Source organism: Athene noctua, chromosome 24 (genome assembly GCF_965140245.1).
Source record: "Athene noctua chromosome 24, bAthNoc1.hap1.1, whole genome shotgun sequence".
NCBI lineage: Eukaryota > Metazoa > Chordata > Aves > Strigiformes > Strigidae > Athene > Athene noctua.
Window position 1 is genome coordinate 1,288,264 of NC_134060.1, and position 20,013 is coordinate 1,308,276.

At 60.8% G+C, this 20,013-nt stretch overlaps 1 protein-coding gene across 3 annotated transcripts in view; it reads left to right on the plus strand.

Moving 5' to 3' along the window:
* The window catches only part of COL8A2 (collagen type VIII alpha 2 chain), a 34,286-nt gene extending 14,664 nt beyond the window's left edge, over nt 1–19,622 (plus strand). For all 3 annotated transcript variants that reach the window (XM_074926052.1, XM_074926051.1, XM_074926054.1), the window contains 2 exons: nt 8,700–8,885; nt 13,950–19,622. In XM_074926052.1, the coding sequence (XP_074782153.1) occupies nt 8,717–8,885; nt 13,950–15,871 (2,091 nt within the window). In that variant the 5' untranslated portion in view covers nt 8,700–8,716 and the 3' untranslated portion in view covers nt 15,872–19,622. The remainder of the gene's footprint in view (nt 1–8,699; nt 8,886–13,949) is intronic.
* The last annotated feature ends 391 nt before the right edge of the window (nt 19,623–20,013 follow it).

Here is a 20,013-nt window from a genome sequence, read left to right on the forward strand (position 1 = left end):
GGGACGGGATGGGATGGGATGGGGTGGGATGGGGTGGGATGGGGTGGGGTGGGATGGGGTGGGACGGGATGGGACGGGATGGGATGGGATGGGGTGGGATGGGGTGGGATGGGATGGGATGGGGTGGGACGGGATGGGATGGGGTGGGATGGGGTGGGACGGGATGGGACGGGATGGGACGGGATGGGGTGGGATGGGATGGGGTGGGATGGGATGGGATGGGATGGGGAGGGTTGAGGCTGCCGTAGCAGCCCGGCCATCCCCATCCAGAGAGAAGCCGCCGCTCATTTTCTTCACGGGCCCAACTGAGAGCGCGGCAAAGTCACACGCTGGACCCCTCTGACAGCCCCGAGCCCAGGCCGGGCTTGGCAGCGCCGCTCTCGGGCACGGGGAGGGCAAGGAGGCGAGGGGCCTTGCCAGCCCCAGGGGTGCAGCCCCCCCTCTCCTCCCCACCACGCCATCCCACGTGCCGCCGCGGCGCGGGCAGGGAGCAGCCGGTGCCGGGCCACGTGCCACCGCGGCCAGGGCAGCTTTCGGAGCGGGCAGGGCCGCGGCACCGCCCCGCCAGGTAACACTATCCCCCCGCGCCGCCGCCCGCCAGGGAGGGACCCAGCCGAGGCTCCCGCTCCTGAAATTTATTTTAATGTAAACCTAGCTCTAAGGCAGCTTTTTCTCATTTTTAAACTATTTCATATCAATTCTTGGCCTGACATTTGTTTTCTTTGAGTGCGGTGGGGAGCGTGGTCGGCATTGCTGAGGATATCTCCTCAGGAATCTTGGCAGAGGCGGCTCCCTATCTTTGAAGAAACGGCAAATGCAAAACAGAAGGCAGATATTAGAGAAGAATAAACAATATTTTCCCCCTGCTAACCCCAGAAGCGGCGCAGCAGCCGGCTGGGCGACGCGGCGGTGGGGGGGCCCCGCGCCCGGACCCCACCAGCGGCACAGCACCTGCCGGGGTTGACCCCCAGGGCACAGGCGGAGCGCGGCCCCCCCGGCCCCGTGCCCGGGCAGGTCCCTGTCCCCTGTGCAGAGACACGAGGACAACCTGGTCCCCAAGGGCTGTGACCGACCCGCTGGGACGGGGAGCGGTGGCAGCCGAGGAGCGGGCGCACCGGGAGGGTTTGCAGTGGGTCGGGGGGAGGCTGGTGCAGCCGGGGGTGCCCCCACCGGGGTTTTGCCCTCTTGAGCCAGGCTCGGGGATCGCTCCCCAAAAGCTGGAGCCCCGCTCCGAGGGTGAAGCTGGTGTCACCGGCGTGTTGTCGCGGAGGGGTTCAGCGGAGGACACGCACGGCGAAGGATGTGCGGCAGCGCGGGCTGCCCGGCCGGGCAGGGTGCAGGCAGCAGCGCGGGCAGCAGCCAGGCACACACAGGCTCACCTGGAGGGGTGAGAAAAAGCTGGAAGAGGAGAGGAAATGGAGATCAAAGCACCCAGCAAAAGCAGGGAGACAGGATTTCAACCCCTGACATTAAAATAAAATGACTGTTAGGATAAACACTGGAAGGCAGCTCCCCGTGCCGGGCAGCCAGGCTCGCTGGCGGGCGGAGGCTGGGGGGACGTTCCTTGGCGCTCTGCACACCAGAAGTTTTCGCAGCAGCTCACAAATTTGCCGCCGTATCTGGGCAGCTGGGAGCGCGGCGGAGGGCGGCGCTGGCGAGAAGCGGCGGTGCTCAGCCCGGGAAAGCAACGGCACAGGGGACACCGTGGTGGCAACGCTGTGCCGGGATCAAGCTACCGGCCAGTGCCACCAGCTGTCCCGGGGCACTGGGAGCGGGGTCTGGAGCTGCTGTCCCCGTGTGCTGCTCTGGAGCCTGTTTCCATCGTGGCGCGAGGCCGCGCTGGACGGAGCGTGTCCGTCCTGTGGCAGGGCAGGGGCTGCCGTTGAGGGTCCTTGTTGCAACCGGAGCCGCCGCGGGGATCCTGGCAGGTTCGGAGAGGAGAGCCGGGTGCTGGGGCTGCGGGCTGGGACGATGGCATTGGGGTCTGGGGCTGGAGAAGCTCCTGGACACGGTCACAAGGACGGGTCCTGCAGAGCAGCCGCTCGCTGTTTAAAACCTGAGGAGTGAACGCCCGTGGGTTCAGACCTGGCCTCTCCCCCTGTGCGCTCGGGCATTTCTGGCCCTCTCCATCCCAGCTCCCAAATTTTGCCCCTGTGATGGATCGTTAAGTGCCAAGGAAGAGGCTGAAGATGCTGCTGTGCTCACCATGGAGGCCTTGGAGGAGAGGGAAGAGATGCCCAGCTTAGGGCAAGGTCCTCCTGACCGAGCTTTGAAGCCGCCGCAGGGCTCCCGACCTCGCACGGCAGCAGGTCCCCTTGTGCTGTCACAGCTCCCGCTGCTCCTCGATCACCCGCATCCCCCTTCTCAGGGTGTCCCCCTCGCTGGGGCGATGCTCACGCGGGTGCAACGGGCTCCAGCAGCACCGGGCTGCTCCGTGCCGCGCCAGCGCCCGGCGGGGACAGCGTGGATGGGGACACGGGAGGTCGCCGGGACATCCCTGCCACGCACATCCCAGCCCGCGGCGCGGGCAGCAGCCCCCCACGAGCGATCCTGCCCGCTCGGAGCACCCCTGCCCCAGAAGGCTCCGGCCCGGATCACAGCTTGTTATAATTAAGCCGGTGACCCCAGCACGAGGCTGGAAGTTTAAATGTCTGCGGTTGATGGCCACTTGCCTGCGAATTCCCCGAGATGGGAATCGCTCTCTGCGGGTCCCTCCAGGCTTAGCAGATTTCTTTGCAAAAAACCCGTTGCATCAGGAAACGCTGTTCCTGCGCAGGAGCTGCGAGGGCAAAGCGGCGCCTGGCCCACGGACCCCAGGTCACCACCGGCTGCTTCCCGACACAGCTCGTGTGGCCCCGGAGCGGGGCTGCTCCGGCCGAGCGAGCCGGCCCGCGGCCCTCGGGGAGCGATGCCCTGAGGCGCCCGCAGCCCGCGGCCCTCCCCGGGGTGTCTGGGCAGATGCTCCCCATCTCACACCAGGATCCGGGCGCAAGAGGCTGAGCTCAGGTCGTGGCATGAACCGGGGCTCACGCGTGAGCCTGGTCGCCTGCGCAGAGCCCAGGAAAGGGGCTTCGGACCTGCCCAGAGGCTGCCGGGGCGGCACCGGGCACGGGACCCTCCGGCACCACCGTCCTCGCTGTGCCCCCAGCTCCGGCACTCGGCTCTTGCTCTGCTCCAGCTTTTGGCTACCAGAGACAGGTCCCTGCAGCCCCCCTGGGCAAGGCCACCATCCCGCCGGGAGGAGGACGAGGAGGAGAGGGGAAGAAGAAAGGAAGAAAAAAAAAATGAATCCCCACAAAAATGTCTTCATAACAGGAAACGTCTCATAAAATACCTGTGGTTTGGCATGTGTGATCCGACTGGTCAAACTATGCACCTGGCAGGCAACCCTGCTATTAATGCTGCGCGGTCTGGTATTTCGGTGGAGCTGGGGCTGGCGGGGGGAGAGGACGGGATCGGGGAGCTCAGGGCGCAGAAACCCTCCGTCAGGGCTGGGGTGGGGGACACACACGTCCCCTGGGTCTCGCTCGCCTCCGTGTGCGCCCAGAGGGACACCCCAGCCCTGGTGAGGGGACCACGGTGCCCGGGGGTGCGGTGAGCTGGGCTGAGCCTCGCGCCACCGGCAGAAACCCGGCGCTTCTGCAGCTTCGGGCCAGGGTTTTCCACCCAGACCTGGGCCCGAGCCAGTGCGGGGCCGGAGACCCCCGTCCAGGTCTCCCCATCCCACGGTACCGGCCGTTCCCCGGGGTTGGCTTCGCCCCCGTGTGCGCCCTCGGCTCTGGCCGCGGCCGGGCGTGTCGGCAGCGCTCAGGCAGGGCTCGCCCGCGCGCGGCCGAGGAGTTTTGACAGCTGGAGGTGAGGGATTAAGCCCTGAGCTGTGACCTGCGGCGAGCTCAGGCCTTGCTGTGCTCCCGGCACGCACACGCGGAGGGTCGTTAATCCGCCTTAGCTGATCCCTGACCCGGCGGCTGCGGGATCAAGCGGTGGCACCGACCCTGGTGTCAGCACCACTGCTGGACCCCGACTGGGCTTCTTGGCTTTGGGCAGTGTGACCCGTGGGCATCATGAACTGTGGGCAGCGTGACCCGAGGGCAGCATGACCCGCGGGCAATGTGACCCGTGGGCAGTGTGAACTGCAGGCAGTGTGAGCCACGGGCAGTGTGACCCGTGGGCAGTGTGACCTGAGGGCAGTGTGACACATGGGCAGTGTGACCCGTGGGCATCATGAACTGTGGGCAGCGTGACCCGCGGGTAATGTGACCCGCGGGCAGTGTGACCCGAGGGCAGTGTGACCCGCGGGCAGGGTGACCCGCGGGCAGGGTGACCCGAGGGCAGTGTGACCCGAGGGCAGGGTGACCCGAGGGCAGGGTGACCCGAGGGCAGTGTGACCCGCGGGCAGGGTGACCCGCGGGCAGGGTGACCCGAGGGCAGTGTGACCCGCGGGCAGGGTGACCCGCGGGCAGTGTGACCCGCGGGCAGGGTGACCCGCGGGCAGTGTGACCCGAGGGCAGTGTGACCCGAGGGCAGGGTGACCCGAGGGCAGTGTGACCTGAGGGCAGTGTGACCTGAGGGCAGTGTGACCCACGGGCAGGCTGCTCCACCCAGGCCCCGCCGTGGCCCAGTGCCGGCCCGCCAGCGCGGTGCGGTGTGGCGGGGTGCGGTTCCCGCGGCTCTCGCTCTCGGCACATCTCAGATGGCTCCGGCGTGGCGGGAGGCGAGTCAAGACAGGGAGCAGACATACCCGGGTCGGGTTTGCAGCGAGCTCTTTAGCAGCTGCCCGCAAACAGCTGTTTGAGCAGGGCCCGGCGTCCCGCTGCCACCCGTCCCCCCCGCGCAGCCCCCCCAGTGCGCTGGGTGCCCCGAGCTTCGCACGTGCCACTCCGTCAGCCCTCCACCCCGCCTGTCTCCACAGCAGTTACTAATGCAGCGGGAGTTAATTAGCGTGGAGCACCCGGCCTCGGAGTTAATTTTGCTGCAACCTTTGCAGCGGTACAGATGGACGCGGCCACCACCTGCAGCGCGGGGCCGTGCGGGGCCGTCCCAGCGCTGCGCGGGGGCCAGGCGCGGGCGCTGCAGGGTGGCAGGAGGTTGCCTGCAGATGGGGTGGGGTGTTTTTCTTTCGTCAAGGAAAATGTTTTCTTGTTCCCTCTGCTGACGGGTGGGCGAGGCTCCGGGTCCGGCGGCGCGTACAGCAGCTTTTGGATCGGATCAGGTGTCATGCATTTAAGGACGGGCTCGTGCCAAGACTCTCCCGGCGCGCTCCGGCGCTGCTCGGCCGAGCTGCTGCCTGATGCCTTTGGCTTTCACGGCCCGGCCTACGGAAACAACGTGCTCGCTCTCCGTTTCAATAGCTCACTTTTCGTTTTTGACTCGTTTTATTATTATTTTTAAAGCATGTGTAGCGCAAACCAAATCATCTACCTCCCGCTGGAGTCAGTCCAGCCCCGTGTTGAGCTTGGAAAACCTCCCTGCTTTATTTTTTATTGTAAATGACCGGAGGATGGAGCGGCTCGATGGGACACGGCGGCGTCCAAGCCCGCGCTGCTCCAGCCCACCCACACGCGTCGGCTGCTTCCACCCGCGCTGGGCAATGTGCTCACTGCTCACCGCTCGCCACAGCCCCGGGGCAGCTTCTGCCACGGTTCGCAGCGGAGGTGCCCGTGCCCCACGCTCCCGGGGTGCGCCATGGCAGTGAGCGCATCGGAGGTCCCGTCCTGGCTCATTCCCGCGCCCCAGAAAACCTCCGTGGGGGCTGGTGCGGCCGCAGGGTTGTGCTGGGGACGGAGCCGGGGCGAGGGCCAGCGAGCAGCACGCCGCGCCCCGCACGGATCGCGCTTTTATGGCCGGGTTTAAACAAGTTCTCCATTTTACTGACCTTCAACCACAATCGCAGATCCCCCGCGGATCACATATATTGACTTAAAAAATAGTTAGCCTTGAAGGGAGCAGGCGCGGTGCTTGCCTGCCAGGCCCGTAATTAATATTTAAATAACAGGGGCCATAAATCAGCTGCAGCTCAGCGAACAAGCGCCCGGTTGTGTGTGCGGGGGAAGCGTGCGGCCGTGTTGCTCACGGGGAAGTCGCTGGGCCAGGCCTGGGAGTGTGACATGGACAGTCCGGGGAGGGGGGGACGGTGTGGGGCGGCAGCAGCCCCCTTCTGCTGGGAACGGCCGGGAGCTGAGTGCCAGGAGGGCGCCGGGAGCGCGCCAGGCCGAGCAGCACAAGCCACAGACCGTTTCTGGAGCGACCGGGGTGGCGCAGGCTCCGGCTGCCCGAGCCCCCGCGGTCCTGCGAGAACAAGGTGACATTTCTTGTCTCCTTTCTCATGCTTTAAGTGTGAGATTTTTTTTCCTTCTCCCGGAGCTTTCATTGCGTGCCAGGGGTTTTTAACACGTCTGCTCACCGACTGCCAGGGGAGCAGGCACTCACGCCGTTAGCGCGGCGGCGCCGCGCTCTGAAGCCGTGCCAGGGCTCTCCGTGCCGCACCGGCTGCACCCGGGTCGGGCCCCCGCTCCCCCCGGAGCCGAGCCGTGCGGTGCTGCCCAGCCCCATCCCTGCTCCGGCATCTCGGGGTGGGGGGGAAGGAAATCCCGCAGCGCCGGGGGGCTGCGCTCGGGAACCCCTGAAGCATCTCCCCTGCTCCAGGCAGGAAAAAAGTGGCTCCTTGTGGGATTTCTGCTTGGCTGTAGCGGAGCAGCCCCCGGCCCTGCAGGGGGGGTGGGCAGGCGTCACCCGGCCGCACCATGAACCAGCCGATGTTTGCAACCTGCCCTGGGAGATGAGAACATTGCACGGCTGCTCGTTGTGATTAATTATCATTTCATAACGCAGGAGATTTCAGGCATGAAAGAGCCTCTTCACAGACACGTCGTGCACACTTTATCCATCATATGAGACTCCAGATGTTTCCATTTTATTCTTATTAAATCACCGCCTGGAGAGCCCGGGTAACGTGAGGCCTCCTGCCCCAGTGCCGGGCACCGCGGCGGGGGACAGCAAAGCACCAGAGACACCTTTTCCTTGGGGGATGGAGACACGTGCCTGGGGGTCTCAGACTCCCCCAAATTGTCCCCATGGCCCCTTGGGAGAACAGGGACAGGCGGAACGACCCGTCCGGACCCAGGGAGAACGTGCAGGAGCTGAGCCTGTGTCTGGAGACGCCGGGTCGCAGGCGGCCGCCTCGGCGCGGAGCGGGGGGGACGCGGTTGCGCGGCGAAATCGCGGCCGGAGCCAAAGCAGACGCATCACCTTGCCCTCCCTCTCCCTTCCCGCTGGCCCCGGTGTCCCCCCAGTCCCACGTCCCTCTGAGGGCTGAGGTCTCGCAGAAGGACAGGGGGGACATTTGCAAACGCTGGGCAGCACCCAGCAGCGAGGGGCTGAGGCACCCCAGGGTGCTGCTGCCGTGGTGGGGGCTCAGAGCAATGAGCAGCATCCCGTGAAAACGCACCAGTGGAGGAGAGGAGCCGGGGTGAATAAGGCCCAGGTGGGAGCTGGGAAGGGAGGGAGGTAGAGATGGAGGCACAGGGGGTCACACCAGGTAAGGAAAACAAATAAATAGCTGATTCAGGGGTTTGTTCTTCTCTTTTATTTAGCAGAAAATGTATTTTTACAGCTGCAATCCCTTAAAACGGGATTCTTTTTCCCTTAAACAAATCCTTGTCAAATAATGCTTCATAAAAATAAGCGTTCCTCTTCTCGACCCTGAAGACAGAAAAACACAAACGCCGGCAAGTCCCTCTCGGCACCGCGAGGAGGCTGACGGTGGCTGTCACACGTGTCCCTGGCCGTGCCCGCGGTGGGTACGGCGGGCAGAGCAGAGCTCCTGTGCCAGCATCCGCCGCGGCCACCGGCCTCCTCCCAGCTCTGGGCTCCTGCGTGCCGCCAGCGGCAGAGCCAGGCCCCGGTGCCTCCCGCCCCGGCGCGGCGCAGGCAGCACGGGGGGGACCCGGCTCCGGGGGCATTTACTGGGCAGGAGGTCGAGGCTGCCTCATCCCCGGAGACCTCTGACAACCTGCCAAGCACTTGTAGCATCAGGAACAATCCCACACCAGGGCTCCCCTCTTCCCTTAATTTGCTTTAATTTTGTTTTAATTTGGGGGGTGTGTGGGGGGGTGTTTTTTCTCCAGGCTGCAGCTTATTTTTCACTGCTGCTTCAGCAAAAGCGATTCAGGAAATTCCGATCAAATCCCGGCGCGCAGCAGCCCTGCCCCTGCTCCCCGGCGGGGCGTTTGGTCCAGCACCCGCCTGGGAGGTGCAGCACCCACCCAGCTGCTCCCGGGGCAGGCAGGGCTCAGCGGGGGCAGCCGGAGCGGACACGGCTTTTGTTAGAGGATGCGACAGCAGCGCTGTGGTTTTCACCCTGCCTTTTTTTCCCCCCTCTTATATATGTTAAAAATACAGAAGGGAAGCCTGACACGGGCATAACCCCAGACAAACAGGTGCTGAGGCAGCCGCCGAGAGGCTCCGCTGGGTGCCCGTGGTTAATGGGTGCTCACAAACCGTGTATTTATTGTGCGTCTCCCAGCTGGCGCGTGTCGGGAGGGCAAAGGGTTCAGGGCAGCCGCGGTCCAGAAAAATGTGAATTGGAGGGAGCCCCCGCTCCCACCGGGATCCTTCCCGGGGTCCCGGCTGACCCTCGCGGGACGGAGGGTGGGGACGGGGGGCGCGGGTGCCCGCTCTCACTGTCGCTTCCTCCGCAGGAGCCGTGGGGAGCAGGATGCTGCCGGACGCCGCGGCGCTGCTGGTGGTGGTGATGATGATGGCGGTTGGCCTTCGCTCGGCAGCGGGAGGAGGCGCGGCGGGCTACGCCCAAGTGAAGTACATGCAGCCCATGGTGAAGGGACCCCTGGGACCCCCCTTCCGCGAGGGCAAAGGGCAGTACCTGGGTAAGGGACGCGCTCTGCGGCGGGTGGGAGGACACGGGACACTGGGGAGTGGCCGTGGCCGAGGGCGCTGCTGCCCAGAGCACGTTCACATCTCCTTAACCCAGCGCAGGAGGACAAGGATGGGCACGGAGAGGCTGAGCAGAGGAGTAGAGCCCTTTGCTCTCCCTCTGGGAGCGGGTGCACAAAGGAGACCCCGAGCCTTTTGCTCCCACCCTCCTGCACGTTCGCCGGAGCTCTGAGGCGCAGCCCGGGCGCAGGAGCCCCGGCACTTGCCATCTCGCCCCTCGCTGCTGCTAACCCCGAACCCTCCCTGAGAGGCTTCTGCCACTCCTCCACCTCTTCCGTTTGCCCAGTCTGTGTTTTGCACCAGCTGGGAAAGGCAAAAGGGCCAAGGCCAGAGCTGAGGGAGGGATGAGCAGGAGAGAGATGTTTCCTCCCTCGGAGAGCAGCGACCAGGAACTTCCCACGTGCCAAACCGCTCCCCAGCGAGCGCCGGGTGCCGCACAGAGGGGTCCCTGCTCTGTGCCGCCTCTCGGAACCGCCTTCCCCCAGCTGCCCTGCCTACACCCCATCCCCTGCCCGCAGCCCCACGCGCCTGCCCAGTCACGTCGGGATGCCCAGGAGGGTCCCGCAGTGTCCTGCACCGGGGGCTCATTAGTGTCCGTTAATTGCACACACCCCAGAACCGCTCAGGAACTCGGGGCCTTTGCAAACAGCCAGTGTTGAGTGTGACCGAATTTCTCCGGCACGTCTTGGCTCTTCAGGGGGTCCCTCTGCCACACCAACCCCCCCGAGGTGCACCCAGGGCAGCAGCACCAACACATCTTCAAGAGGGGGCCGGCGGGGAGGGCCTGAGCCCTCTCCTTGACCCCAAGCCCCGGGGTCCCCGCCGCTCTCCCCGAGGCAGCCGCGCTGGCAGCGCTGTGGGACGGGGCAGGGCTGGGGCGCGGCCGCCCGGACCCGCCAGCCCGGTGCTCGGCCCTCGGGAAGAGCCGCCGGAGCCCTCCCTGCGGGTTCACACAGAGCCGGACCCTCCGGGGAGCCCAAGTCTTGGCTCTGAGTGGAGAAACTGGAGAAGTCTTGGCTGCCGGTGCCTGATTTACTGCTGGGCTGAACGGCTTATCAGGAGTTCAGCTCAGCACATATGTCAGAAAACACACAGCAAAACCTGGAGCCGAAGCACACTGCGAGCCCCCCCGCCTCCCTGCCCCCTTCCCAGCTGTTGTAAAGCTGCTCCCTGAACCCCAGCCAGAGACAAAACCTTCCAGCGTAGTGCAGGAACGTTTCAGCTGCTGGTGGGACAGGATTCAAATATCTCCCTGCTGTTTTTCCTTCTTTTTTTCCCATTCCTCCCATGCATCGGAGCAGCTTGCGCTACCTCTGAGCTGCGCTGCTTGCTGACCGTGGCGGAGAGAGAAGCAAGTGTGCCAGGCTCTTTGCAAGGTGGTTGGGTGTGAGATTTGCTGGGTCGCCCCAGGCACGGGTTTGAGGAGACGCTGAGGCAGGGCAGAACAGGAGAGTCCCCCGGACATCACTCTCCTAAAACCCCTGGGAAAGAGAGGACAGGCAGGGGGATGCAGGCAGGGGGGCAGCTGCAGTTTAAGCCACCAGCTGCGGGACCACGCGGAGGCAGCCGGTGCCTCGTGGATCCCACTGAGCTCCCATCTCTGCTTCCCTCTCATTTGGCAAGAAAAATCCCCGCTGGCCTGCTGCCCTGCTCGGGGAGCTCAGCTGACTCACCGTGCCGGCGCAGGCCGTGCCTTGCCCCTGTGGGTTACCCCTGAGCCGGTGGGGAGCTCTGTGGGGGCCCCCCCTGGGCTGCCCCAGCCTGGCCCTGGGGCTGGGACCCCGACATGGGGGCCCAGGCCAGACCCCAGGGCTGCGCCGGGCTGCGGGTACCATCCAGTGAGAGACAGGGCTGGCTCCCTCAGGGTGCCAGGCACCTTTTCTGACCCCAAAATAGATTCCCCAGGAGCACGGAGGCAGCTCTGGGCAGATGCTGCTAAACACTACAACACTGGCAGCATTTAAGCAGGTGTGTGCAGTTGGGTTTTATTCTGCCTCGGTGCTGAGCCAGAGACACCCCAGCTCGGGGCAGCGATGAGGCACCGGCCATGCCCGGGGTGGGGGTTTCTGCCAGGTGAGGGGGGTGTTTCCCCTCTGGCGCCAGCCTCGGCCCCAGGGGGGAGATGAGCTTTTCACCTCCCCAGGTGTGGGGGAGCCCAGCCGGGAGCCCAGGCCCAGCCCCTGCCCCTGCCCGTGGCTGCGCTGCCCAGGAGGTGGGAGCGGGCAGGGGCTGCCCAGCAGCCCCCGAGCAGGTGACCCCCGTGTCCTGCTGCTTTTAAAAGCGACTCCGAGCTGTGAACCCCGTGGGGCTGCCGCTTGCGGCCGGGAGGCCTCCAGGTCCCTCAGCTCCTGCTCATGGAGAGACTCGGCTGCTTTCTGCACTCTGCCCCCATCTCGCTGCCACCCCCTGGCACGGCAGCTCCAGCTGCCAGGGCCTGCCCTGAGCCTCCCCGCGCAGCTCCGGGCGGACGGGACGAGGGATGCAGTAACCCTGGTCCCACACCGCGTCCCCGTGTGGAACTCACTCTCACGAGACAGGGCTTGGCAGCAGTGCTGGAACGAGCTCGGCCGGGCTCTGCCATGGAGCAGCCAACCCCTGCTTCCTGCAGCGTCGGCCAGACCCGCTGCTGCCTGCTCGTGGTGGGAACCGCTTCCCAGCGGGCCGGATTATCCTTCACCGGGCCGGATTATCCCTCTGCGGGCCAGCCCGCGCTGCCGCCTCCCTCCTCCAGGGCCTTACCTGGAGGCAGCTCCAGAGGGGCCGCAGGATCCACCTGGGCACGTCCGCGCTCCTCAGGAGGTGAAAAGCTCCGTGGTGCCCAGGCGGAGCTCACAGGGGCCGCGCTCCTTCCCCTTCCCGCTGCCCCAGCTGGCTCCGCGTTAGCATTCATGGCAGCTTTGTTCATGCTTCGAGGGGAACACATAACCCCATGCTGCTGCTGTGAAACGCAGAGCTCCGAGACATGCGCCTGTGGTAAGACATGGTCTTTTGAAATTGGATACCGCTGGGGCTGCAATGTCCCAGTTTCTCTCCGCTAACGTCCCCGGTTTGGTTTTCCCGTCTGCTTTTTTGGCCGCCTGCAAGTTGGCAGCTCTCGCCTGGCGTTTCTCTTCGCTGCCTTGTGTGAGAGTGTGTGTGCTTTTTCCTTCCTTCGTGGGCTCAGCTGTAGATCCTTGTTCTGATTCCATGCAAAATGACCTAGAAAACTAATTCTTTTCAAACCATTGCAAGAAAAAAAAAAAGGGGGGGGGGGGTGGTTAGGGGAGAAAACACATTGAAATAATTTTCTGGAGAGAATTTTTTCCAGAATTCAAACCCCAGAAATCTGCTTTAGTGCAACACTTCACATCTCCCTTGCCTTTCTTTCCCACACCGTTTTCTGGGGTGAGGAGCAGGAGGTTTGCAGAAATCCAGTGGCAATGTCATGACAGACAAGTATTTCCTTTGTCAAGACAGCCAAGTGACCTCTGTTACAGCCTAGGATGTGGGCCAGGCTTTGATATATAGATAAGCTCTGAAAATGTTTCCATTGCCAAAAGAAAAACAAGCAGGCACCAGGCCTGGGAATGGCCAGGGCTAATTGCTGTGCTTAGGAAAGGTAAAGCCACCTCCGATGCACCGGGAACGGTGCCGGCCGCCGCCACGGTTATTCTTTTCACGTGTCTCAAATCTCCCCTAATCTTTTCCCGTTGACTGAGAAAATCTCTGCGGTGGCGGATCCTGGCGCTGCGGGTGTCCGTGCTCCCAAGGCCCGGCTCAGCTCGCCGAGCGCGGGGACCCCCCTGCCCCGTGTTCTGCTCCCAGACAGGATCCATGCCCAGCCCAGGAACTTGCCCGCACGGATCTTTTCCCAACTGGAACGATCTACCTTGGGCAGATTTGGTTCAAGTTTGCCCAAGATGTCAAGGCCCTTTCCTCCACCCTTCGTATTTCTCATCGCAGTCCCATCTCTGTGCAACTGCCAAGTATTTCCTTCATTTTAAGCTTCGCAAAAAAAGAGTTTGTCTGATTTATTCTTTCTCACCCACTTCTCGGTGTCACGTGGGAAGCAACACCCTGCCTGGGCCTGCCTCAAGGAGTTATTTATGCTCACGTCTGTGCTTTAAGTACCGAGCTGCGGTGGGCATGTAATCTGGCTCTCCTCAGCTTTGTAGTCTCTCAGCCCATTAGTTTCTTTCTTATATCCGTTTGCAAAAGACCTCTATAAATTCTTTAAATGTCAAGTGGTTACGGCCTATTCCCAGCTGGGCTGACTCATTTGAACGTAACTGAGGTTGCGTTTCCCTTGCAGCTATTGGCTTTTCCTCCACCCTCAGCGCTTTTTTTTTTTTCTTTTTGGTGAGTTTTTCTCTGCCTTGCTGGACTCAGGAGCTGAGCCAGCCAGCACCATGGGCATGTCTTAACCCATACACCAGTCACCTCTTCGGTCTCTCAAGTACAAGTCCAAGAGTTTTCTTTTTAATCCAAAAGGATTAAAGGTCTCCCGAGGCCCTGGACTCGAGGGATGGGGTGGAGAGATTATCCTCAGTCTTGGCTCACTCTGTCGCCATCCTCTCGGCTGAGCCCAGGCAGGAGTGACTGAATCCCACGGTGCTTTCGTGGCTGCTGGGAGGTTTGAATCCAGCTCCTAAAAACCACCCCCCTGCAGTAGGTCATGACAAAACACCACCGCCAGGGCCGATGGCGGTCTCTGGTCTTGTTGACACCCTCTGTGGAGGGATGGATGGAGTAAAGCTTGGATTAACACCCTGGGCTCTGGCCAAGGTCTTGCCTAAAAACAGTCCTGCTGATGTGGTGGCCCAGGAAGCCACTGTGGCTGTTTCAATAAAACCATTTCTAGAGAAGGGCACTCTTGTGAGTCCAGAGCCAGGGAGTGCTGAAGGCCCTGGCTTTAACACTCTGAGGGCATCACGCGCCAGGCTCGCTCTGCCGGCCACCACCGGCCCCAGTAAAGCTCCGCCAGCCCCAGTAAAGCTCCGTGTCTCCTCTCTCCACAGACATGCCACCGCTGCTGCCGATGGACCTCAAAGGGGAGCCAGGACCGCCAGGAAAGCCCGGACCACGCGGACCCCCTGGGCCCCCCGGCTACCCAGGGAAGCCAGGCACAGGAAAACCGGGAATGCACGGCCAGCCCGGGCCTGCCGGGCCCCCCGGCTTCTCAGGCATCGGGAAACCTGGCATCCCAGGACTCCCCGGGAAGGCGGGCATGAAAGGGATGCCCGGAGCCAAGGGCGAGCCTGGCATGAGAGGAGAGCAAGGGCCAAGAGGACTGCCCGGCCCCCCGGGACTGCCGGGGCCTGCCGGCATCTCAGTCAACGGGAAGCCGGGCCCGCAGGGCGGCCCTGGCCTGCCCGGCTTCCGGGGCGAGCCTGGTCCGAAAGGAGAGCCAGGACCCCGCGGAGAGCGCGGGATGAAGGGTGAAAACGGCGTGGGGAAACCAGGGTTACCAGGACCGCGGGGGAACGGGGGCCCTCCCGGCCCTGCAGGGCCCCCGGGGCCTGTCGGCGTTGGAAAACCTGGCCTTGACGGCCTGCCGGGTGCGCCGGGGGAGAAGGGCGACATGGGCCCTCCGGGCGGGCCTGGCGTCAACGGGGAGCCTGGCCCCGTGGGGCCCCGGGGCCCCCCCGGCATCGATGGGATCGGTGTCCCGGGCGCCGCGGGGGTGCCGGGGATACAGGGCCCCATGGGACCGAAGGGAGAGCCGGGCATCCGCGGCCTCCCTGGTTTACCGGGCCCGACGGGCTATGGGAAGCCAGGCCTGCCCGGCCTAAAAGGAGACCGCGGGCAGCCCGGGGTGCCGGGAGCCATCGGCGATAAGGGGGAACCCGGTGTTGATGGGGAGCCGGGAGAGCCGGGCCCTGCCGGCATCATCGGGCCACCGGGCCTGCCGGGGTCCATGGGCCTGCCAGGCAAGCACGGGCTACCCGGCTCCAAAGGGGACGTGGGGCCGAGCGGGCCCCCGGGCATGCCGGGGATGCGTGGCGACCAGGGCCCGAACGGCTTCGCGGGGAAGCCGGGGGTGCCAGGAGAAAGGGGCCTGCCTGGGTCACTGGGACCCCCCGGCCCAACGGGCCCCAAAGGAGAACCGGGGTTCATCGGCCTCCCGGGGGTGCCAGGATTAACGGGCGGCCCTGGGCCGAAAGGGGATGGCGGGATCCCGGGGCAGCCGGGGCTGAGGGGCCCCTCTGGCATCCCGGGCTTGCAAGGACCCGCGGGTCCCATGGGGCCTCAGGGGCTCCCGGGGCTGAAAGGGGAGCCCGGGCTCCCTGGGGTTCCCGGTGAGGGGAAGACCGGTGAGCCCGGCCTGGCTGGACCCATCGGCCCTCCGGGAATGCCGGGAACGCCGGGGCTGAACGGGCCGCCGGGGCCACCGGGACCACCTGGGCCACCGGGAGCACCTGGGGTGTTCGATGAGACGGGCATCGCGGGGCTGCACCTGCCCGACGGAGGCGTGGAGGGGGCCGTGCTGGGCAACGGCAAGCCGGGGAAGCCGCAGTACGGGCGAGGAGAGCTCTCCGCCCGTATCGCCCCGGCCTTCACCGCCATCCTCACCTCGCCCTTCCCGGCGTCCGGCATGCCGGTCAAATTTGACCGGACTTTGTATAACGGGCACAACGGCTACAACCCAGTCACCGGGATATTCACCTGCCCCGTATCCGGCATCTACTACTTTGCCTACCACGTGCATGTCAAAGGGACTAACGTTTGGGTGGCGCTTTATAAGAACAACGTGCCCGCCACCTACACCTACGACGAGTACAAAAAGGGGTACCTGGACCAGGCCTCGGGCAGCGCCGTGCTTGAACTCAAGGAGAACGACCAAGTCTGGGTACAAATGCCCTCGGACCAGGCCAACGGGTTGTACTCCACGGAATACATCCACTCCTCCTTCTCTGGGTTCCTGCTTTGCCCCACATAACAGCTGTTGGGCACGTTTCCTTTTCACCCACTTTAGCCATAAACTGTCTTTTTTTTTTTTTTGATAAAAAAGGTTTTTTTAAAATTAATACAAAAAAGAAAAATCACTGGGAAGAACACGCAAGCCGTTGTCGTGGGACCTTGCTTCACGCTGTTTGATCCATGAGTCAAGAGGGTAACTAGAAAGGAGACGTCTATCTTTCTTTCTTTTTTGAGGGAGGGAGAAGGGAGGGAGGGGAGCGACTTCCTCAGCAAAGCGTATTTGGAACAAGTTTTACCCTAGTGACTGTACATCAAACGCAGGAACACGCTTGGGACAGCAAGGATCTGGCTCCGCAGTCAACTACTCTGTGATCCAGAGAGGGTCGTCTGGAAGACCAGACCCTTCTGGTCTGCAATCAAGTGCCCTTGTTTCCCATTCTGAGTACTAGTTAAATAAATACAGCTGTTGTCATGGGTGGTGTATTTGCTAACCAGCACAGGGGCCCTAGGCACCTAACACAAACCTGCACAGCAGCAAAGATCCATGATGGATTGAGAAATTCCCTTCCCAAACCATCAGACGCCCGAGTTTCAGTCTCACTGATGCCTGGTTTTTTTCAGACTGGACTTTGAGGCCATCTCCCGGATTCACCCCGGATTCAGTGCGGTTGGATTTGCAATCATAAAAAGTGGAACACTTTGCATAAGCACCTTCTTATAAGAAGTAAATATTATTTTTAACCCTCCCCCCCCAGCACCTTTAGGAATAAACACATCCAGGCACTGCTATGGGGGAGGATGACAGATGACCTGTTCCGGAGCCGCTGAGGGAAGCTGGGACCCCTGGGATGAACGACGATTCCTCTCTCTCGGGTTAATTCATCTACTGGCAAGTCCAAGGGCTAGTTCTGTCCTGCCTGTTTCTCTGCAGCCCAAAGACTTGCTTGGCCTTGGGAGCATCTTAGTCCTTGGCCACACAAGGATGGCACTGCAAGCCCGGCTTACGGTGCTTCTAGCCTGGTTTGATAGAAGGTTTAGTTGTGCTTTCTTGAAAGTGCCACTTATGGACAACTTGCTTTTACTGTCTCACTATTTCGGGATGTGTAAACTTTTGCATTGGTATCCCCCCTTTCTCTGGGGACCTTTTAATTAAGAAAAAAATAGCGTTAGGTCTAACTTTCCCTTCAGTCATTTTACAACGGTGCTATTATCTACTTAACAATGTTATTGACAAGTCTAGTGCAATATGTACCTGTAAAAGTGCACCATTTCAGGTGCCAATCTGTGACTTAGGTTAAAAAAGAAAACAAAAAACAAACCACATTTGTCTGTCGTTACCACTTTGTCTCACTAATGCTTGAAATGTTACTGACCTGAGTATGAGCTACAAGGTTCTGGGGAAGGTGCGCACGGATCCTGACCACTCGGCTGCTCTGTCCTTCGCTAAGGCAGCGCCTGAACCCTGTCGCTTTGCAGATTTTCTCGCGGTAGAACAGTCACGGCCACTTGCACTTACAGTAAAGCCATTCGTCCCATCCCAGGCGAGCAGCCCGCTGCTGAAGTGAATCCACACGCGTTACGCTGCATGTCCCTCCGCAAAGGCACCTCCCTGAGAAAACAGCAACAATTTGGTCACCAGCTGAGCAACTATTACCCTTAAATATTCCTAAAGCCTGTTCTATGGCCAAAGATGAGAAATGTAGCAAGAACGGGACTTGGGATTGTTCTCCAGACGGACTGTACAAGATATTTAAACAGATTTTCTTTCTCTGTTTTGTTTGTTTGTTTGTTTTTCTCCTTAAGCCTGTCCTGTGTTTCTGCCTCTTGCCATCCAGGGCTTCCTCGTAAAAACACACTTATCCCTGAAATTAAGAAACACGAAAAGGAGATTGAGTTGGAAGGCGAGTGCTTGAGGCACGGCCCCGCTGGGACTGGCCTGTCCCCTTCCCGGGGACCTCACCCCACCCAAAGCTGCAAGTTTCATGTCAAGATGAAACCACCTCAAGCGAGAGGCTGCCCCGGGGCCGATCCCACTGGACGGTTTTAGCTCCTGAAGGCGGAGGGGTGTCAGGGCTGTGCGGGTTTTGATCGTAACAGGTTATTTCCCAGCAGGAACAGGGGCCGTACAAAAAAAAAAAAGAGTCCCTAAAATTAGAAGTGGAAGCTCAGATGTTTTCTTCAAGGCTTGGGAGGGGAGGGTGTGAGCACGGGGCCCGTGTCTCCTTTACTGAATTGTCTTTCCCGGGGAGGAGAGCAGCGATGAACTGGAGCTGGTGCCTCTCGCGCCCCAGGCACGCGCCGGGGCCGAACCTTCATCCTGTTACTCAAAGCGACTTATTTATACCGTGTCCTAACCTCCATCCCATCTCTTCTTGTTCTGTCTTACCCGAAACTTCTTGTCCTAGCTGGCAAAACGCAACGACAAAAATACTCACTATAACCGCGCCGAGACATTAACTCGTGCAGTGCTGTAGATATTGATTTGCAATTTCACTTTCCCTTCACGTGCAGAGCGTAACCCATAATCAACCTTCCGCAGCTATATAACCTCTTACTTACACAGTAATGGAAAGGCAAAGATATTACACGCACATAGAGTTAGGCTAGGGGAAAAAAAAGAAAAAAAAAAACGATGCACAGGATGAGGGAGGCTGTTCACTAAACCGGACACTGTCAGGAAGAATTTTTTTTTTCTGGAGTACTGAGTACGTGATATTCGCCAGCAGAAAGGATTATTTTCTGTCGTGTGTGTGAGCGCATGGGATTTTGGTTTCAATCACAATAATAAAAAAGGTTGGGTTGGATGAAGTATGTCTATTTTTAATTATGAAAACTGCATTACAATGTGCATTTTTATATACAAATTCTTACTATTTTTTTTAAATTTGCCTCTAGTATCTTCATTTCTAACCTAGTATATAGAGGTTTTTAGTTTTGTAAATACTTATTACATGCACTGTCTGTCATAGTAAAAAGTTGGTTTAAAATGCACTCTCTTTGTGATCAGAAAACTGGCCTTCTCTTCAGAACTAAAACTACAGTACTTGATTGTATTGACAAAACATCAATAAAACTTATTGTATAAAAGGTGGGCTCAGCTGTGCCTCTGTCCTGCTACGAACGGGCTTGCCCAGCCTGGCTCTAGACCACGCACGCAGACCTCTCGCACTGTTTTTCCTTCTCAGAGCCAGCTCCCTTGTTCCCAGCACTCCGGCAGATTTGTTATTGATATTTAGGTAAGAAGGTATCGCGCGTCTCTTGTCATTAAGGAAAAGACTCCTGTCTCCAGAAGTTCATTTTTAAAAAAAGGATGAAATCCAGACCCTTCCAGACTGGTAGTTATTAATTTGAGGAATTTAAGTCAAAGTGTCAGGGATTCCCTTTCCCTTCTGTTTTTCCCACGATGCTTTTTTTTTGCTCCGTTACACAACCGTGTCTCCAGCCAACCTCGGCGTCCCCGGCTGCAAACAGTTCAGCGGCGCGCAGAGGAGACGGTGAATCACCTGCAAGGGAATCGCTCTTGGAGCCTGAAAGTATGAAGAATAAAGAGAAGAAAATATGTTTTCCTACCAGATCTCTCATCTGGAAGAGGAGACGTTCCTTAGAGGTGCCCCCCAAGCAGGCTGGCTGCCACGCGGGCAGGATTCTTCATAAGCTGACTCTGAAGAACAATTCTGCTGCACGCTGCAGGGGCTCCCAGCACCGGGCTCCCAGCACCGGGCACCCAGCACCGGGCACCCAGCACCGGGCCTGTCACCAGACTCCAGCAGAAGCTCCACGTGCTGCTCCTCGCTGCAAAGCGCCTGCGAAGGGAAAGGGCCTCTCCAAACCATCCCACAACACCCAGCGATGCTTCCGGCTCGCCCCGCTGCTAACTGGAACCACTCCTGGGCTCCCACAAGCTGCAGCCGCCCCTGCCCGCTCGCAGGCAGGAGTGGCCACCTGAAAGCTGATTTTTCAGCGGATTCCCAGTGCTAAAGCTCACCCCGAACGAAGCAAGAGGCTGGGCTACACGCAAGGTGTCTCTACCCAGCGCCAAACAACTGCCACTCTGCTCTCTACAGAAAGATTTCAAGAAGCCATAAAAAAGCAGTTTCAGGTTGAGTCTTAAAGTGAAGTACGGGGTGAGGAGAAACAGCCCAGAGGTTCTCATACGGCTCC